A 15,068-nucleotide genomic window follows, 5' to 3' on the forward strand; every position below is an offset into this window, starting at 1 on the left:
GTTTCCCCTTCCACACAGCAGTGTAAGCCTGTTATGCTTTTGCTGCTGTGCCAAGCTTCCAACCTGTTTAGAGGTATAAACTGAAAAGCAACATGCTTGTGGGACTGTTTCGTCACTATCCCAAGCATGTACAAAAGCATTTTCCACAAATCGGGTATGTCACACATCTTTAAAGCATTTATTGTTAGTATTAACTCCTTTGTCTTGACCCATAGATGAAGTAGCAAAAGACACAAGATTAACAGCAAATCTACGGTGAACAGGCTTTGTTCACACAATTTAGCTTGTTTAGTGCCTATCACATTTTCCAATTCCTTTGTGTACCATGGTAGGTGCTCTGATACACATTCTTCTGCCTCTTTGGAGAAGGCTTTCAATTCAGGCATGTTTGAAGCTTTGGAAAGGAAAGGATGCACTGCAACCATGCCTACCCTTGGCCCTTCTTTCTGGTATTTCTTTGGGTTAGACCCTTATGAAGCTTCCCAAAGGCAGAGTTTTTCTTCTGCCCAGCCTTGAAGAGACAGTATTATTTTTTACAAGGGTAGCAGGAATAACATTCTTTAATGGAGTGCTTTGGACTCCTAAGATTACCTCGGTTACCCAGCTCTCTGCTCCCAACAGGTCAGCTCGGTGGACTCTTCCCTCCAGGAGAACTGACCCACCCCCCCCAGTCTTCCCTTAAAACCTGATCCACAGGAGAGGGGTTTGGCATTTTAAATGCAGATTTTTCACCGTCCCCTTGGGGAAAAGCCTCCCTACAAAAGGTGGCTAGACCCACCTGTCCCCCCTCACCTTCCATCTGGACTTCCTGCTCTGGGCTCCCCTCTGGGTCAGACACTCCTGTATCCCCCAGAAGGGAAGGTGGTCTGGATCCAGCTGTAAGCTCACAGCTACTGGCTATGACAGACCCTTCACTGGCCAGCAAAATCCGCCCCCATTTCATTCAGGTTAGGCTTGCTTCCAGCTACAGAGTCCTTGGGGTCTGTTCCCACTGCAGCAGTCACCAGGATCCCAACTTCCACCTCCAGGATACATGCAGCTGTGAACCTCTTCCACTCCATTACAGCCAGCTCATGCTTCTGGGTTTCAATTTGTGCTTGTCTCTGGGCCTCAGTTTCTTTGTTTTTTAAGTCCAGGGTTTGCTGGTGTGCAGTCTCTTATCTGGCTGCTTCTGCCTCCATGGCAGCCTTTTCCTGGGCAAATTGCGCATCAATTTCAATTTGTCTCCCCTTGAGACTGTCATTCAATGGGCTGGAATACCACTGAGAACCCCCTCCTGCCAGAACAGACACCCCCCACTCCTGTCTTGCTAAGTTAGACACTCCAGTCAGCTTCAGCACAGACCCAAAGGCTGTGCCACACCCATTTGCAGTTTACTGAAACTGAAATGCATTCAGCTCAGGGGCTTCTTAGTTAACAGAGACTTTTCCAGTGCCCAGTATAAAGCCTTTCTGGGCAACTTGCAACCTGTGCAGTTCTAGCTTCTTCTGATTTTCACTCTTAACTATTTTCCTTACTTTTCTGTCCCCATTTCCCTTACCCAAAATAAGCAAACAGAATATAACAGATCAGTAACCATTTTGTCTGTTCTCCAGCCAGCACACTTAGAACTCACTTAAAATCACTACCAGTATCTCAAAGCAATCAGCTGTGCACAGATCCTGCTCGACTACGCCACTATCATGGGTTCGGTCACAGGGACCCCCTTGAGACTGCCACCTGATGTGCTGAGACTATCTCCGTTTTCCCTGGCAGCTTGGAATTTCATTACCCTGTCTTGTTGAGCTAGACATGCTAGCCTGCTGCAAACACAGATCCAGGTCTGAACCACATCCCCCAAAAGTTGCAGGCTTAACTGAAAACAGCTCAGATAGTGCTCCTGGCTCCAGCACCCAGATACCCAGTTTCCAATGGAGTCCAAACACCAAATAAATCTGTTTTACTCTGTATAAAGCTTATACAGGGTCAACTCATAAATTGTCCACCCTCTATAACACTGATAGAGAGAGATGCACAGCTGTTTGCTCCCCTAGGTATTAATACTTGCTCTGGGTTAATTAATAAGCAACAAGTGATTTTATTAAATATAAAAAGTAGGATTTAAGTGGTTCCAAGTAATAACAGACAGAACAAAATAAATTACCAAGCAAAATAAAGCAAAAACTTGCAAGTCTAAACCTAATACAGTAGGAGACTAAATGCAGGTAAATCTCACCCTCAGAGATGTTCCAGTAAGCTTCTTTGACAGACTAGACTCTTTCCTAGTCTGGGTCCAACAATCACTTCCACCACAGTAGTTATTCTCCTTTGTTCCAGTTTCTTTCAGGCATCTCTTTGGGATGGAGAGGCCATCTTTTGAGCCAGCTGAAAACAAAATGAAGGGCTTTCCCGGGTCTTTTATATTCTCTCTTTTGTGGGCGGAAACCCCTTTGTTCTCCTGTTCAAGATCACAGCAACAAGATGGAGTCTGTAGCCACCTGAGCAAGTCACATGTCTATGGATGATTCAGCTTTTTGCAGGCTGACACCATTGTTTACATGTTAGTTTGAACATTCCCAGGACAGCTCAAATGTGCACTGGAATCTCCCAAAATCCATTGTTAGTTAAGCACTCCCAATTACTTGAATAACCCTTTCACACTATGTTGACTAAATCTGCCTTATGTGCTTCCTACAGCAAACACTTTAATACAAACATAGAGCCAACACTCATAACTTCAGATATAAAAATGATACATACATACAAACAGGATGAATATATTCAGTAGCTCATAACCTTTGCAAAGATATGTTACATGGCATATCTAGCATAAAATATATTCCAGTTATGTCATATTTTTCACTCATAAGCATATTTCTATAAAGCATTATGGGGTGCAATGTCACAGGGTACACATATTTAATAATGAGATTTTCCTTCTAACCGAGAAAAGTATATCATGATCCAATGGCTGGAAGTTAGAGCTAGACAAATTCAGACTGGAAATAAGGTGCACATTTTTAAGAGACAGAATAATTAACCACTGGAATAATTTACAAGGGTGATGGTGGAGTCTCCATCACTGACAACTTTTAAATCCAGGTTGGATGTTCTTCTAAAAGATGTACTGTAAGAATTATTTGGGGGAAATTCTATGGACCGTGCTATACAGGAGCTTGGACTAGAGGATAACAATGGTCCCTTCTAATCTTGGAATCTATGAATCTATTAAAAGTGTATCTGTACCGCTGCGTTCTATTAGATTAAATGTCCCTTACTGTTCTCAGAGGGATGTCCAGGGCCGTCCAGAGGATTCAGGGGGCCTCGGGCAGGGCCGGGTCTTCAGCGGCAATTCGGCAGCGGGTCCTTCCCTCCGAGAAGGAACCGTCGCTGAATTGCCACCAAAGAATGAAGCAGTGGCAGTAGAGCAGCCTAAGTGCCACCAGTCACGACTTTTTTTTTTCCCTGCCACTAGCGGCGCTTATACTCACTGGGCAGCGCTCCGAGGCATCGGCAGCACTTCAGCAGCTGGTCCTTCACTTGCTCCGAGTCTTCCGCTGCACTGAAGGACCCGCCGCCTAAGACCCGGAGCAAGTGAAGGGCCTGCCGCGGAAGTGCAGCAGAAAACCCGGAGCGATTTGAGGGGCCCCTCCAGGGCCCGAGGCCTGAGGCAAATTGCCCCACTTGCCCCCACCCCCCGGGCAGCCCTGGGGATGTCATAAGAATACATTATTAATTAATGTTTGTAAAGCACTTTGCAGAGTAAAAATGCTATACAAATGCTGAGTACTATTACTGTGACTAAACTTTCACCGTCCAGGACATGGCCATCTGCAGACATGGAGATGGAGGAGGAGAAGAGTTTAGGGATGATTATTATGCATGGTTTGTTAGACTATAAGCTTTCTGGGGCAGGGACTTCATTTGTGTTAGTATAGTGCCTAGCTCCGCGATGACCTGATGATGACTCGGGTCTTTAGTTGCTGTTATAATACTGATATTAATAATGGTGGCAAATGGGAAGTATGAGTTATGAAGACAGGAGCTGGAATTGTTTGAAGGTTGTCTGCTTACCCAGCATTTCCATCTTTGAATAATTTAGATGAAAGAAATAAGAGATGAAGCCACAAATTTACCTGGTCCACAAAGACATTGAGAGTGTGGAAGGCAGAGCTCCTGCATAGCCCTGACAGTTTCTAATTCTGTCTATATTCTACTTATCTAAATTCTCCCTGAAGTTTCAAATGAGTGCAACAGTATATTGAATTTCCCTTCCTAAACCCCATTGTGTAATCCCTTTGAAGTCAGTGGTGTTTTATCAGGGACAAGTTTGTTCTTGAACAAGAAGAATTTCTAAGTTGTTTTAAAACAGGGGTTCTCAAACTAGGGGTCAGGACCCCTTAGGGGGCCGCGAGGTTATTACATGGGGCGTCACGAGCCGTCAGCCTCCACCCCAAACCCCACTTTGTCTCCAGCATTTATAATGGTGTTAAATTTATAAAAAAGTGTTTTTAATTTAGGGGGGGTCAGACTCAGAGGCCTGATATGTGAAAGGGGTCACCTGTACAAAAGTTTGAGAACCACTTCTTTAAAACAATGCAAAGAAGCTGAAACTGTCTTTGAATTGTAACATTTTGTGAAAAGACGCATAAAAGTTCTGTCAGATCCATGGTAATTTTGTGCCTTGTAACATGTTCGGGGTATCACCAAGGAGTGGGTTTTCATCAAGCAATACAAAATACTATAAAACAGCACGTAATAATGGTTGTGGTAGGTGGGGTTTCTGCAGCATAGTATATTAGTATAATTCATTACAGTTATTTGTACAGCACCATAGTGTGCATGTGGCTTTATAGGCACATAAAATTGAAAGTCCCTGATACGAGGTCCTTGCAATCTATATAGAACAAATAGAATCTTAGAACAAACAGAAAATATTTTAGGCAGGTTTTTTAAAAATGGGGGCTAAAATTAGGATCCTGAATCCACATTTAAGCAGTTAAATAAGGTGGTAGGAGCCTAATTTTAAGCACCATTTTTGAAAATCTCAGGCTTTGATGTTTTTCTCCTCAAGTGCGTGTGTGTACATGTTTGTATGTACGTGTGTGTATGCCGATGGATTTAATGGAAACATTTTATAGTGGTAATGAGAGACTCTCAGGAATGGTGATACTGTTAAAATATCAAGCTCACTTAATATCAACATAGTTTATAGACTATCCCATTTCATGGAAATTTGTTTTCAATGAGCCAAACCATTTTGCACTAGTTTAGTGTGACTGTGTCTATTTAATCTCAATTGGTATTAAGTAATATCCTGTTTAATGTTAATTGAAAACAAATTATTTCCTGTTCTAAAGGCACCTTAGGTCTTCTGTTAAGTGTGTGCAAACCCATTAATTCTGGCAGGTAGAATTTAGCCCTTTATATCAATTACGATATGTGCTATAAATGAAGTATTTTCATTTTTCAAATAACAGTATTATGTTCTCAGTCTAGTTGTATAGTTTCCATGCACAAGTTATGTGAACAATGTTAAGGGCAGATAAGAACAATGGTTTCCATTTTTAGTATTATAGAATTGAACAAAAATGCCCTTACTTCTGTGATTCTTTTTCAGCTTAAGGCTGTTTAAATAAGCTTGTTGGGAAATAATGAATAATGTCAATATATGTTGGAACAAATTGGAATTAAATTAAATTAGCTCTGTACTACACTTGGGCCCTGATTATGCAAAAATTACATATTATTTGTGTGACAAAGGACCAGCTATGTAAGTGAGGGTTTGTACAAACAGGCCCTGAAGGTGAAAGAGGGCTAAATTCTGTAGGAACGTAGTTCATAGAACAACTGAAAGAACATAATCCAAATTTAACTGATAGGTCCTACTAAGTGTGGAAAAGGATGAGATTAAAGGACATGAGCAAAATTCTTTCCTCAGCTATGTGTGCATCTAAGAATAAGAATTTAGTTCTCAGCACCACACATGATAGGTACTCTTCTTAGCCAAGACACTGGCTCCTAGTGTTGGCTCTCATTCATTATATTGGCCTCCTTACTGCACTGACATGTTCCTACACATAAAAGAGTTTCACAACATATTAAATAGTATCATCACACCTTTATTGTGCCACTTATTGCTTAATTCTGGGGCAAGTGGGCTGCTCAGATATGGCAATAATGGGGACTATGTAAGAACCTAGAGAGATAGATGGATGGGAGGGGGACACAAATAACACCTTCCCTCTGGCTGGCCGGGAGCAGGGAACACATTAAATCCTCTGCAGAGATAGCGGAGCTGCTGGTCTGATATACACAACTTTGGAGGTGCCAGGAACAATTCTGGATGACTCACTTCTGGGGAAAGCTTTGTTTCCAGAAAAATGAGTAAAGTTGAGGTTATTTCTTTTTATACCCCCTCCAATGTTACCAGAATCTCTGCTATATTAAAAGCAGTACACCCACGTTTCAGTTTCTAAAGGCCAGATTCTGATACCCTTCATTGTGGTAAATAGAATCTTGTCCTATGAATATCCCATTGAAGTCAATGAAATGACTCATGGAGTAGGGTGTTACCAGTAGTCTCTGGTGGCCTTTAGGTGTATGTGTGGTGCCTTTTCAAGCCAATATGTACAACTGAAGGTGGGATCATCAATGACCCATTTCTCCCTGGCTCTACCACTGCTCATAATCTGGCTCCTCTATTTGGTGTTACCGGATGTGAAATAGGGTGCCACCCAATGTGAAATAGGGTGCCAGAATCTCTTCCCCCAAGGAATTTATAACTTATCTAAGATTTTCCTTAAATCTTGGAGAAGAGGGGTAAATTTGTATATTTCTTCTTAGGGTCCCTTGTACATTACTATATTGTCTCACTGCTGACTGCATAAGAGTTTTATAAGTCAGAAAAATTCAATTGTTGATGACCTTTGATACAAACTTCTACCATGTATATACACAAAGCATCAATATTTTAGCAATGGGCTTCTACCTTAGCTGGTTACAAGTTCCATGTCTCAGCAGTCGGTGTGTTTAAAAAGAGAAGATGGAGTGAGGGAGAGGAGGAAGGGAAAGGGACACAGGACTCTATTTGTTTCCCCATTTAAGCAGAAATGTTTCCTCAAAATCATAATCAAGAAAGGAGACAAAACCACTTGCAAGCAAACTTATTTAAAGTGCACTTCACTAGAAATGTGTTCCTTAAAAAAATGCTGAGTGGATGATATATAATTTGAACTGGAGTTGTAGGGCAGACAAGGGAACTAGGAATGTATATTCCCCTAAAGGAAATTTTTCAAAAATACTTGAGAATTGGTGCATTCCAATGGCAAACAATTTGCTTGAGCACCTAAGTCATCTCATGCAAGGACTGAATCCAGAGAGGTGGTGAATTTCACCAGAGGATGGGAAATTACCCAAAGCATCCCTTTGATTTGGTGGTGGAATTTTAACAAGGTACTATCACTAGCCCCCGCCCCCCCCCCCCCCCGTGTCCAATTTAGCACATTACTGAGCAAACACCTTCAGTTATGTACCTTTTGGTCCCTGAAAAGACCACAAGTGATGGTGCTAATTTGAGCCTAGTACTTGCTGTGAAATAGGAAGGCTGTTGTAAAGAGGATTATGGATCTTTTTCCTTCCTTTCTCACACTCATTCTGTCACTGTCTCATACTTACTGTCCTGCTCTCGCTTTCACAATCTCTGGCTATGTCTTCACTTCAGCCTCGCCCCAAGATAGGAAATCACAAGTTAGCTGTCTCACTTTATCCTGTATCAGTAGAGTGCTTCACACTGTAGAAGAGCAGTCAATTACCAGACACTTGCTGTCACATACCATGTCCACACTGGCACTGAATCTAATTGTGAGAGTTACGCAGCTCTCTGGGTGCGAGTCCCATGGTTCACAGCACCACAAACACACTGCTCCACTCTATGCTCACTTTCGCAGGGCACTCTGGGACAGTTATTCTGTCCTCTCTGGGAATTGTAGGCAGAAATGGCCTAGGCCTGAAAATTCATTTTCGAGCATGGCCCAAACTGGTGTGCTGTGTCCTCCTGGTGCTCTAAAGTATATATCTCACTTGTTCAAACAATTGGGACCAACTGCTGCTGTTTTTTATGGAGACCATGTATCCTTGGTGTTCTCCCAGAGGAGCTGGTACCAAAAAATGGTGACGGTGTTACAGAGGTGGCCTTTTGGCTTGGAGAACACAGCAGCTTGTTGTTACAAGCAGGAGACAAAGCCAGCACCATGAGTACATGATGGCATGGACCCAGTTGCTACTGTCTTCCATGGCAGACCCTCCATCCCACAATGCAGACTTCTGGATCAGGATCACAAGCACAAGGTGATGGACTACATCATGATGAATATGTGACCAGCAGCGGGCCCAGAACTTTCATATGAGGACAGCCACATTTCTGGAATTGTGTTAGGAGTTTTCCCTGGCCCTCAAGCACCAGGACACTCTGGTGAGAAAGGGAATATTGGTCCAGAAATGTGTTTCTATCACTTTGTAGAAGCTGGCAGCCCCATGTTGTTACTAATCTGTTGGCAATCCGTTCATGGGCTGGCAACTCCACCTTTGGCACAATGGACATGGAGGTTTGCAAGGCAATTACTGCTGTGCTAGCCCCCAGAGTTGTAAAAAGTTAGAAAAATTCCTGAAATAATTGTGGGGTTTGAATGGCAATGTTTCCCCAGCATCAGGCTCTATTGTATAGTATACCCATCTTGCTACGTTAGAGCGAGTAAGCACCTTAACAGGAAAGGATACTACTCTACCATCATGGCAAATTAATAGACACCAACATAGGATGCATGGACAGAGTGCACAGTCACAGGATGTTCTAGAGGTCTGGCCTATTTCAGTATGGGCAAACTGGTACTTTATTCCCTCCTAGTGCCACTGGAACAGAGGTAGAGTGTGAAGGATAGAGCTGATTCAGAGTCGTTCCATGGTTTCTTAACTTGCTCCAACCCCAGCCAGAGTTGTCCATAAGTTGGGGGTCATAGTATCCTGGAGATGAAACTATGGGACTAGGCATGGGGCAGCAGAAGAACTTTGAGCTGACTGGCTCGTGATATGGAAAAGTCTAAACGCATCCCTCTGAAATGCCAGAACCTTCCCGCTCCTCCAAAATTTCACTTTGATAGGTAAGGCTTTTTACCAGGGGGAAGGGAAAAGAAGGCAGTCCCAGTGAAATCAGCATTGGTAATTATGTCAAACCAATACCAGGCTATTGTGATCACAAAATGTTGGGGAACTGAGGCACAATGGTAAACTCAGTTGCCCAAGGTCTCAGCGTGAGTGATTGGCAGAGCCGGAAACACAAACTAGAGATGGAATTCTGGCACCATTGAAGTCAATGGGAGTTTTGCCACTGACTTCAATGAAGCCAGGATGATATCCTAGGTTTCCTGACCCTCCATCCATTGAAGTATCCTCAGGTCTATGCTAGACAGTTGAGATGGGCTTGAGACCAAACCCCAGATCTGAATGCCCCCAAACTTTGGGACATTTGGACCCAGATCTGGATCAGAACTTGGTAGCTAAGTCCTCCAAGTATGTTTGCTGAGGTGAATGCACTGTGTTAACATTCAAACAAGTAAATGTTTTAACGAACTATGATTTACTGAGAGGAAAAAATGGGAAGTGGGGCTTCAAAGCAACTAATAAAATGTATAGGTTGTGGCCTAAATATCATAACTGCCCTGGAATTTCCCCTTCCTTTTGGTTTGTGGGACCCAATGAATATGTTATACTGATGAAGCAGATTTAGTTGAGTTCTGTTACAAAAGGGACAGCAGGAAAAACTGGGTCCTGGCATGTACCTTGATCCATTTCCCTCTCTGTAAAGACTTGTAGCCTTCCAATTGTTTTTATTTTCCTTCTAAGGAAAAAACTCCTTAGAAAAGAATTACTTTTCTTTCTTGCTAACTTCAAAGTAGGCTCAGGCTGTAGGGTCCTGGTTTTCAAACGTGCTGCATATCCAAAATTCCAGGGGAAGTGAATGAATGCTGTGGGTGCTCATCATCTCTGAAAATTAAGCCTTACGTCCTCATCTAACCCTTCTTTTAATAACCTCAGGTGTCAGTGTCTGTGACTGCCTCTGATAGTCTCTCACACACATTAGTTACTCTCAACTCCAGCTCAGTACAACAAAATTTTATTTTGTACAGCCTCTTTCACTGAAACTGTATGTCAAAAGACTTTATGGAGTACTGTGTATTTACAAACGACATTATACTGCAGAATGTATGACAGCATATGATATGGCACAGAACACAGCAAAGCTTGCAATCATAAGGTTAATAACAAAGGGAGAAAATATATGAGATTTGAACAGAGATGCATTGACAACCGATGAGGCAGAAAGTCTGTCAATGCAAGAGCTGTGGAGGTGAAGGCTCTTTCACCAACAGTGGAGAAATTCTGGGAAGGGGCAAAGGGGAAGCTGGTGCTAAAAGAGCAGCAGGAATGGCAAGGTTAGAGAAGACTAGAAAGAGAGGAGGTGCATAAAGTTGGCAGAAAAGTATCTCAAAAGTGTTTTGAGATTAGTAGCCTATTACTATCTTGAATAGTTTTGTGACATCCAATGACTCTACACTTCTCAGAACATTTAAGAACTCAGTCATGTCCCCTAATCTCTTTTCCAATTAATACAATACACCTAAAGTCCCTAAACTCTCCTTGTAATTATGACACTCAAGATCCTTATCATTTTCATTGCTTCCTTCTACACTTTTTCTGGTGCTTCAATAACTTTCCTGTAATCTGGTGCCCAGATTGTCTATGGTATCCTAGGGATGATCTCCCTCACTGCTGTTCATATGGTCCCATACTGAGATCTTCTATTTATCCAGCCTATTTTTTAAACTGTCATCATTTCTGACAGACACTGAATCATAGAGTATGAAAGTTAATCATAGAAATTGGATTTATTAGATCATGAAGTGCATCACAAGCCAATGCAGAATTAGGAACATAGAAATTGCCAGACTGTATCAGACTCATTGTCCATTTAGTCCAGTTCCTATCTCCAAATGTGGGCAGCACCAGACACTTCAGAGGAATGTAATCATTCCACAGTAGGCAGCTTTTAGAGCTGTAAGCTCTAAAGCATGACATTTCGATCACTTCCCATTTTTTTGCATTAACTGTTACAATTGTGGATGTTCTTGTATTCCATATAAATGTCCAGTTCCTTTTTGTCTTTAAGTTCTTTGCCTCAATGGCATCCCATGACAATGAGTTATACACTGAATACTAAAGGTTTTTTAAACCAGTATTTAGTTTTCTACCTTCAATTTTATTTCCATGTTCCCTATAGTACGTTTTATTTTATTTTATCTACTTCCGTGATGACAATAACAATGATTATGGTAGCCCTCAGAGACCCCATGCAGAAATTGGAGCCCTATCGTTCAAGGCATAATAAATATATAAAACAAAAAGACAGTCCCTGTCCCAAAGAGCTTACAATCTAAATGCAAGAGACAACAGAGAGATACATTTGGAGGGTTGGGGGGATGAGCAGAAGATATCAGTGAGACAATATATATTAAAGTTCCAAGTGACAGGGCTTTCGGCACTTCTCTTGGAAGTCTCTTAATTTGATTGCTCCTAGCTATGAGGCTGCCTTCTTTTACCACCCTGGTAACTTCTCCCCCTCCTTGGTTATACAATTTAAATACTTATTGCTTAGTCAACCTACATGGATTTAATTCTTGTAGTCTTTCCTCATTAAGTGGTTCCCTCTTGAACCATGAACCCTTTTGTTACTCTTCTTGGAACTCCTTCTAATTTGTCAACATCTGTGTAGTAGTGAATATGATTAATGTGTTATTTCCCCTCCCATTTAAGATCATGGAAATGTTAAATAAGACTTGCCATTACACCAGTCGCTGCTGCTCCTCACTGCATGCCCCCTTCCAATATCAAAAGTAACATTGTTCATACCTAAGGCTATGTTTTAGTCATGGGCATTTTTAGTAAAAGTCATGGACAGGTCATGGGCAGTAAACAAAAATTCATGGCCCGTGGCCTTTCCATGACTTATACTATATACCCCTAATTAAAACTTTGGCAGGGGGCCATGGGTGATTGAGGGGGCAGTCAGGGCGCTGTGAGTGCTGGGGGAGGTGGCCCAGGACCCCTGCTGGTGCTGGGGAGGGGCATGGCCCATGGCCTGCTGCCTGGGTCCCCTGCTGGTGCTGGGGTGGATGGTTGGCAGGGCTGAGAGGGGCACCCTACCCATCTCTGCATGTCCCTGCAGCTCCTAGGTGGCAGAGGAGCCAAGGGGCTACGTGCACTGCTCCTGCCACAAGTGCTGGCTGCACAGCTCCCACTGGCCAGGAACCACAGCCAGTGGGAGCTGCGGGGGCATGGACCATGGACGTGGGCATGAGCAGAGTGCAGTGTGGAGCCCCCTGGCCCCTCTGCTACCTAGGAGCTGCAGGGACATGCCAGTTGGAGCTGGGGAGCCCCCCATCCCGACCTGAGCCAGAACCAGCCACTGCAGAAGTCATGGAGGTCATGGAAAGTCATGAAATCCATGACTTCCATGACAGACTCAAAGCCTTATTCATACCCTCTCCAGATCTGAATTATTTTTTAGAGTATAGAGAGAACAGAATAAGCTTTCCACTCCAGAAAGTCCCTTCATGAAAAATCTAATCTCTTTTGACCAGACTAAAGGCCAGACTGTCCCTGGCCTTTGCACGAGTGAGTGGGAGAGAGGATAGATGGAGGCCTCCCTTTCCCTTTGTATGTCCTACTCTGAGACCTAAAACACATACAGGCCATGAGCACAGAGGGCTCATGTGAAAATTCCACTAAAAGGGTGACTGGGGTGAAGAGGAGACAAAGTCAGGGCTATTCTACTATCAAGCCACAGAGCATGCCAGACTCCTTCAGCTATGGGAGTTTGGGAAGTATATTTATACATGCACAAAGCTTTACTGACCATGAAAATTCATCTTCAGTTGCTTATAATATTAATTGATATAGTTTCAAAGCGAGGTTATTGTAGTTACTGTAAGAAATAATCCTGGAAAGTATCTGGTGTTGATAAGTCCCTTTTGGACTCTTGAAATCATAAAGGCTCAGATGCGGATCTCTAAAAGTGATTTCCCTGTTTTCAGTGTCAGAATTTAGTGTACCACAATATACAGCATGTGCCTGTGTGTCATTATAACCCGGAAAGTCACTTGATTCAGTCAGCATGTAAGGTCCTATTTATATTTTCTGACATTTAAGAACCTGGAAAGTGGGTTAACTTTTAATGATAACTTTATAGTAAAGGAGTTTGCTACATCTCAGTATGATAAGGCAGTTGGGAAAATTTAAGTTGCTAATATTGTTGTGTTTTAGACTCCTCTGAGAAAATGTTCAGAATCCTGTCAATCTTGATATTGGAAGTGCAGCTCTACTTGATAAGAGGTGAGAGATCTTCTCTTTTAACTTTCATCAATATAACTGGCATAAGAATACAGCTACAGCCTTTATACGTGTATTTCAAAGTCTTCACCAAGATTTGCAAAAGTGACTAGTAATTTTTGGGAGATCTGTTTTGAACGTCCAACTGGAGGAGGCTTGCAGGGCAGGGACATAGCCACGGGTGGGTACTGGGTGGGCCACAGCCCACCCACTTAGCATCCAGGCCCACCACCATAGTCTTAGCTCTGCTCCAGCCCCAGCACTTGCCCCGCTCCACCTGCCTGCCCGGTGTTCCAGCCAGGGAGTCAGGTTGATGGCTCACCCCGCTCCGCCCACCCAGCACTCCAGCCAGGGAGCGGAGTTGGGGTGTGGGGGCTTGCCTACCTGCAAGCCCCAGTGCCCCAACCCCACTCCCCCGGGTGCATGACGGGGCCCCTGGGGGCCCCTGGCCAGTATGTCCATTGCGCCCCGCAAGGCCGGCTGGAGAGGACAGGGGGAAAGCAGCTCTGAGCCCTTCTGGCCCCCTTCCCCTGTCACTGCCCACCCACCCAAAGTCGGGGCCCACCCAAGTATCCCATTGTTGTAGGGGCCAGATTTTCAAAGTGCAGATGCTCAGCACTTCTGAAAATCAGGCTCCTTTAAGAAATCTCATACGGGGCATCCAAAAACTGAAACATCCACAATCACTAGTGACTTTTAAAAATCTTGAGTGTTTCCCTCCAAGTGGCACCCATCAATTTTTCCATAAATAGCCATTTTCTTAACAGTGACATTTTTCTTCATCCATATCCACTGATCCATTTGTTTTTTCCTCTCTAACTAATCTATTTATCTAATCTATCTACTTCATGTGACACCTCCATCAACATGGCAGCTGAGCGCCTAAATCATCCAGTCCTCATCACCCGAAAATTATCAGGCTTCTAGCTACTCAATAACTCACTCTTGCACATTCAGTGAAACTAAATGACTTTAACGGGATAAGAGAGAAATAAACAAAATAAAAACAAAGGCCTCAAATAAATCCAATCCTATTATTAAAATGTTAAAAGCAACAAAGAATCTTGTGGCACCTTAAAGACTAACAGATGTATTGGAGCATAAGCTTTTGTGGGTGAATGCCCACGCATGCGTCTGACGAAGTGGGCATTCATCCATGAAAGCTTATGCTCCAATACATCTGTTAGTCTATAAGGTACCACAGAACTCTTTGTTGCTTTTTACAGATCCAGACTAACACAGCTACCCCTCTGATATTAAACTGTTAGTAATTATTAAATATTTGATTTGTGGTAACATCAAAGGCCCCACTCAGGATAGAGGTCCCATGTACCAGATGTTACACAAATACATAAGAAGACACAGTTAGGGACTAGAGACAAGTCAAGGAATAGGCTAGCTGTCCATATAAGGAATGGGCTAGGGAAAATAAATCTTTGGACTCAGATCTATGTTGTCCTAATATCCCTGTATGCCTCTACCCACTGAGGAATATCTCCAATATAGAGGCTATTTGGATGGTAAAGCCAGCTATAGTCCCTGGCTTAGGGCTTCTATCTAAAACACTTATATGGCCCTCATCAATGTAGTATCTGAGTGCATTTCAATCTTTAATGTATTTATCGTCCCAATACTCCTGTGTGGTA

General features: G+C 43.0%; 1 protein-coding gene across 1 annotated transcript in view; it reads left to right on the forward strand.

Annotated features, from left to right (window-relative positions):
- Positions 1–15,068, forward strand: part of LOC115654003 (programmed cell death 1 ligand 2-like) — a 34,030-nt gene that overhangs the window by 3,264 nt on the left and 15,698 nt on the right. The window contains exon 2 of the mRNA XM_030567907.1: positions 13,357–13,425. Coding sequence (XP_030423767.1) covers positions 13,371–13,425 — 55 coding nt within the window. The 5' untranslated portion in view covers positions 13,357–13,370. The remainder of the gene's footprint in view (positions 1–13,356; positions 13,426–15,068) is intronic.

This window comes from Gopherus evgoodei, chromosome 6, assembly GCF_007399415.2.
Source record: "Gopherus evgoodei ecotype Sinaloan lineage chromosome 6, rGopEvg1_v1.p, whole genome shotgun sequence".
Classification (NCBI taxonomy): Eukaryota; Metazoa; Chordata; order Testudines; family Testudinidae; genus Gopherus; species Gopherus evgoodei.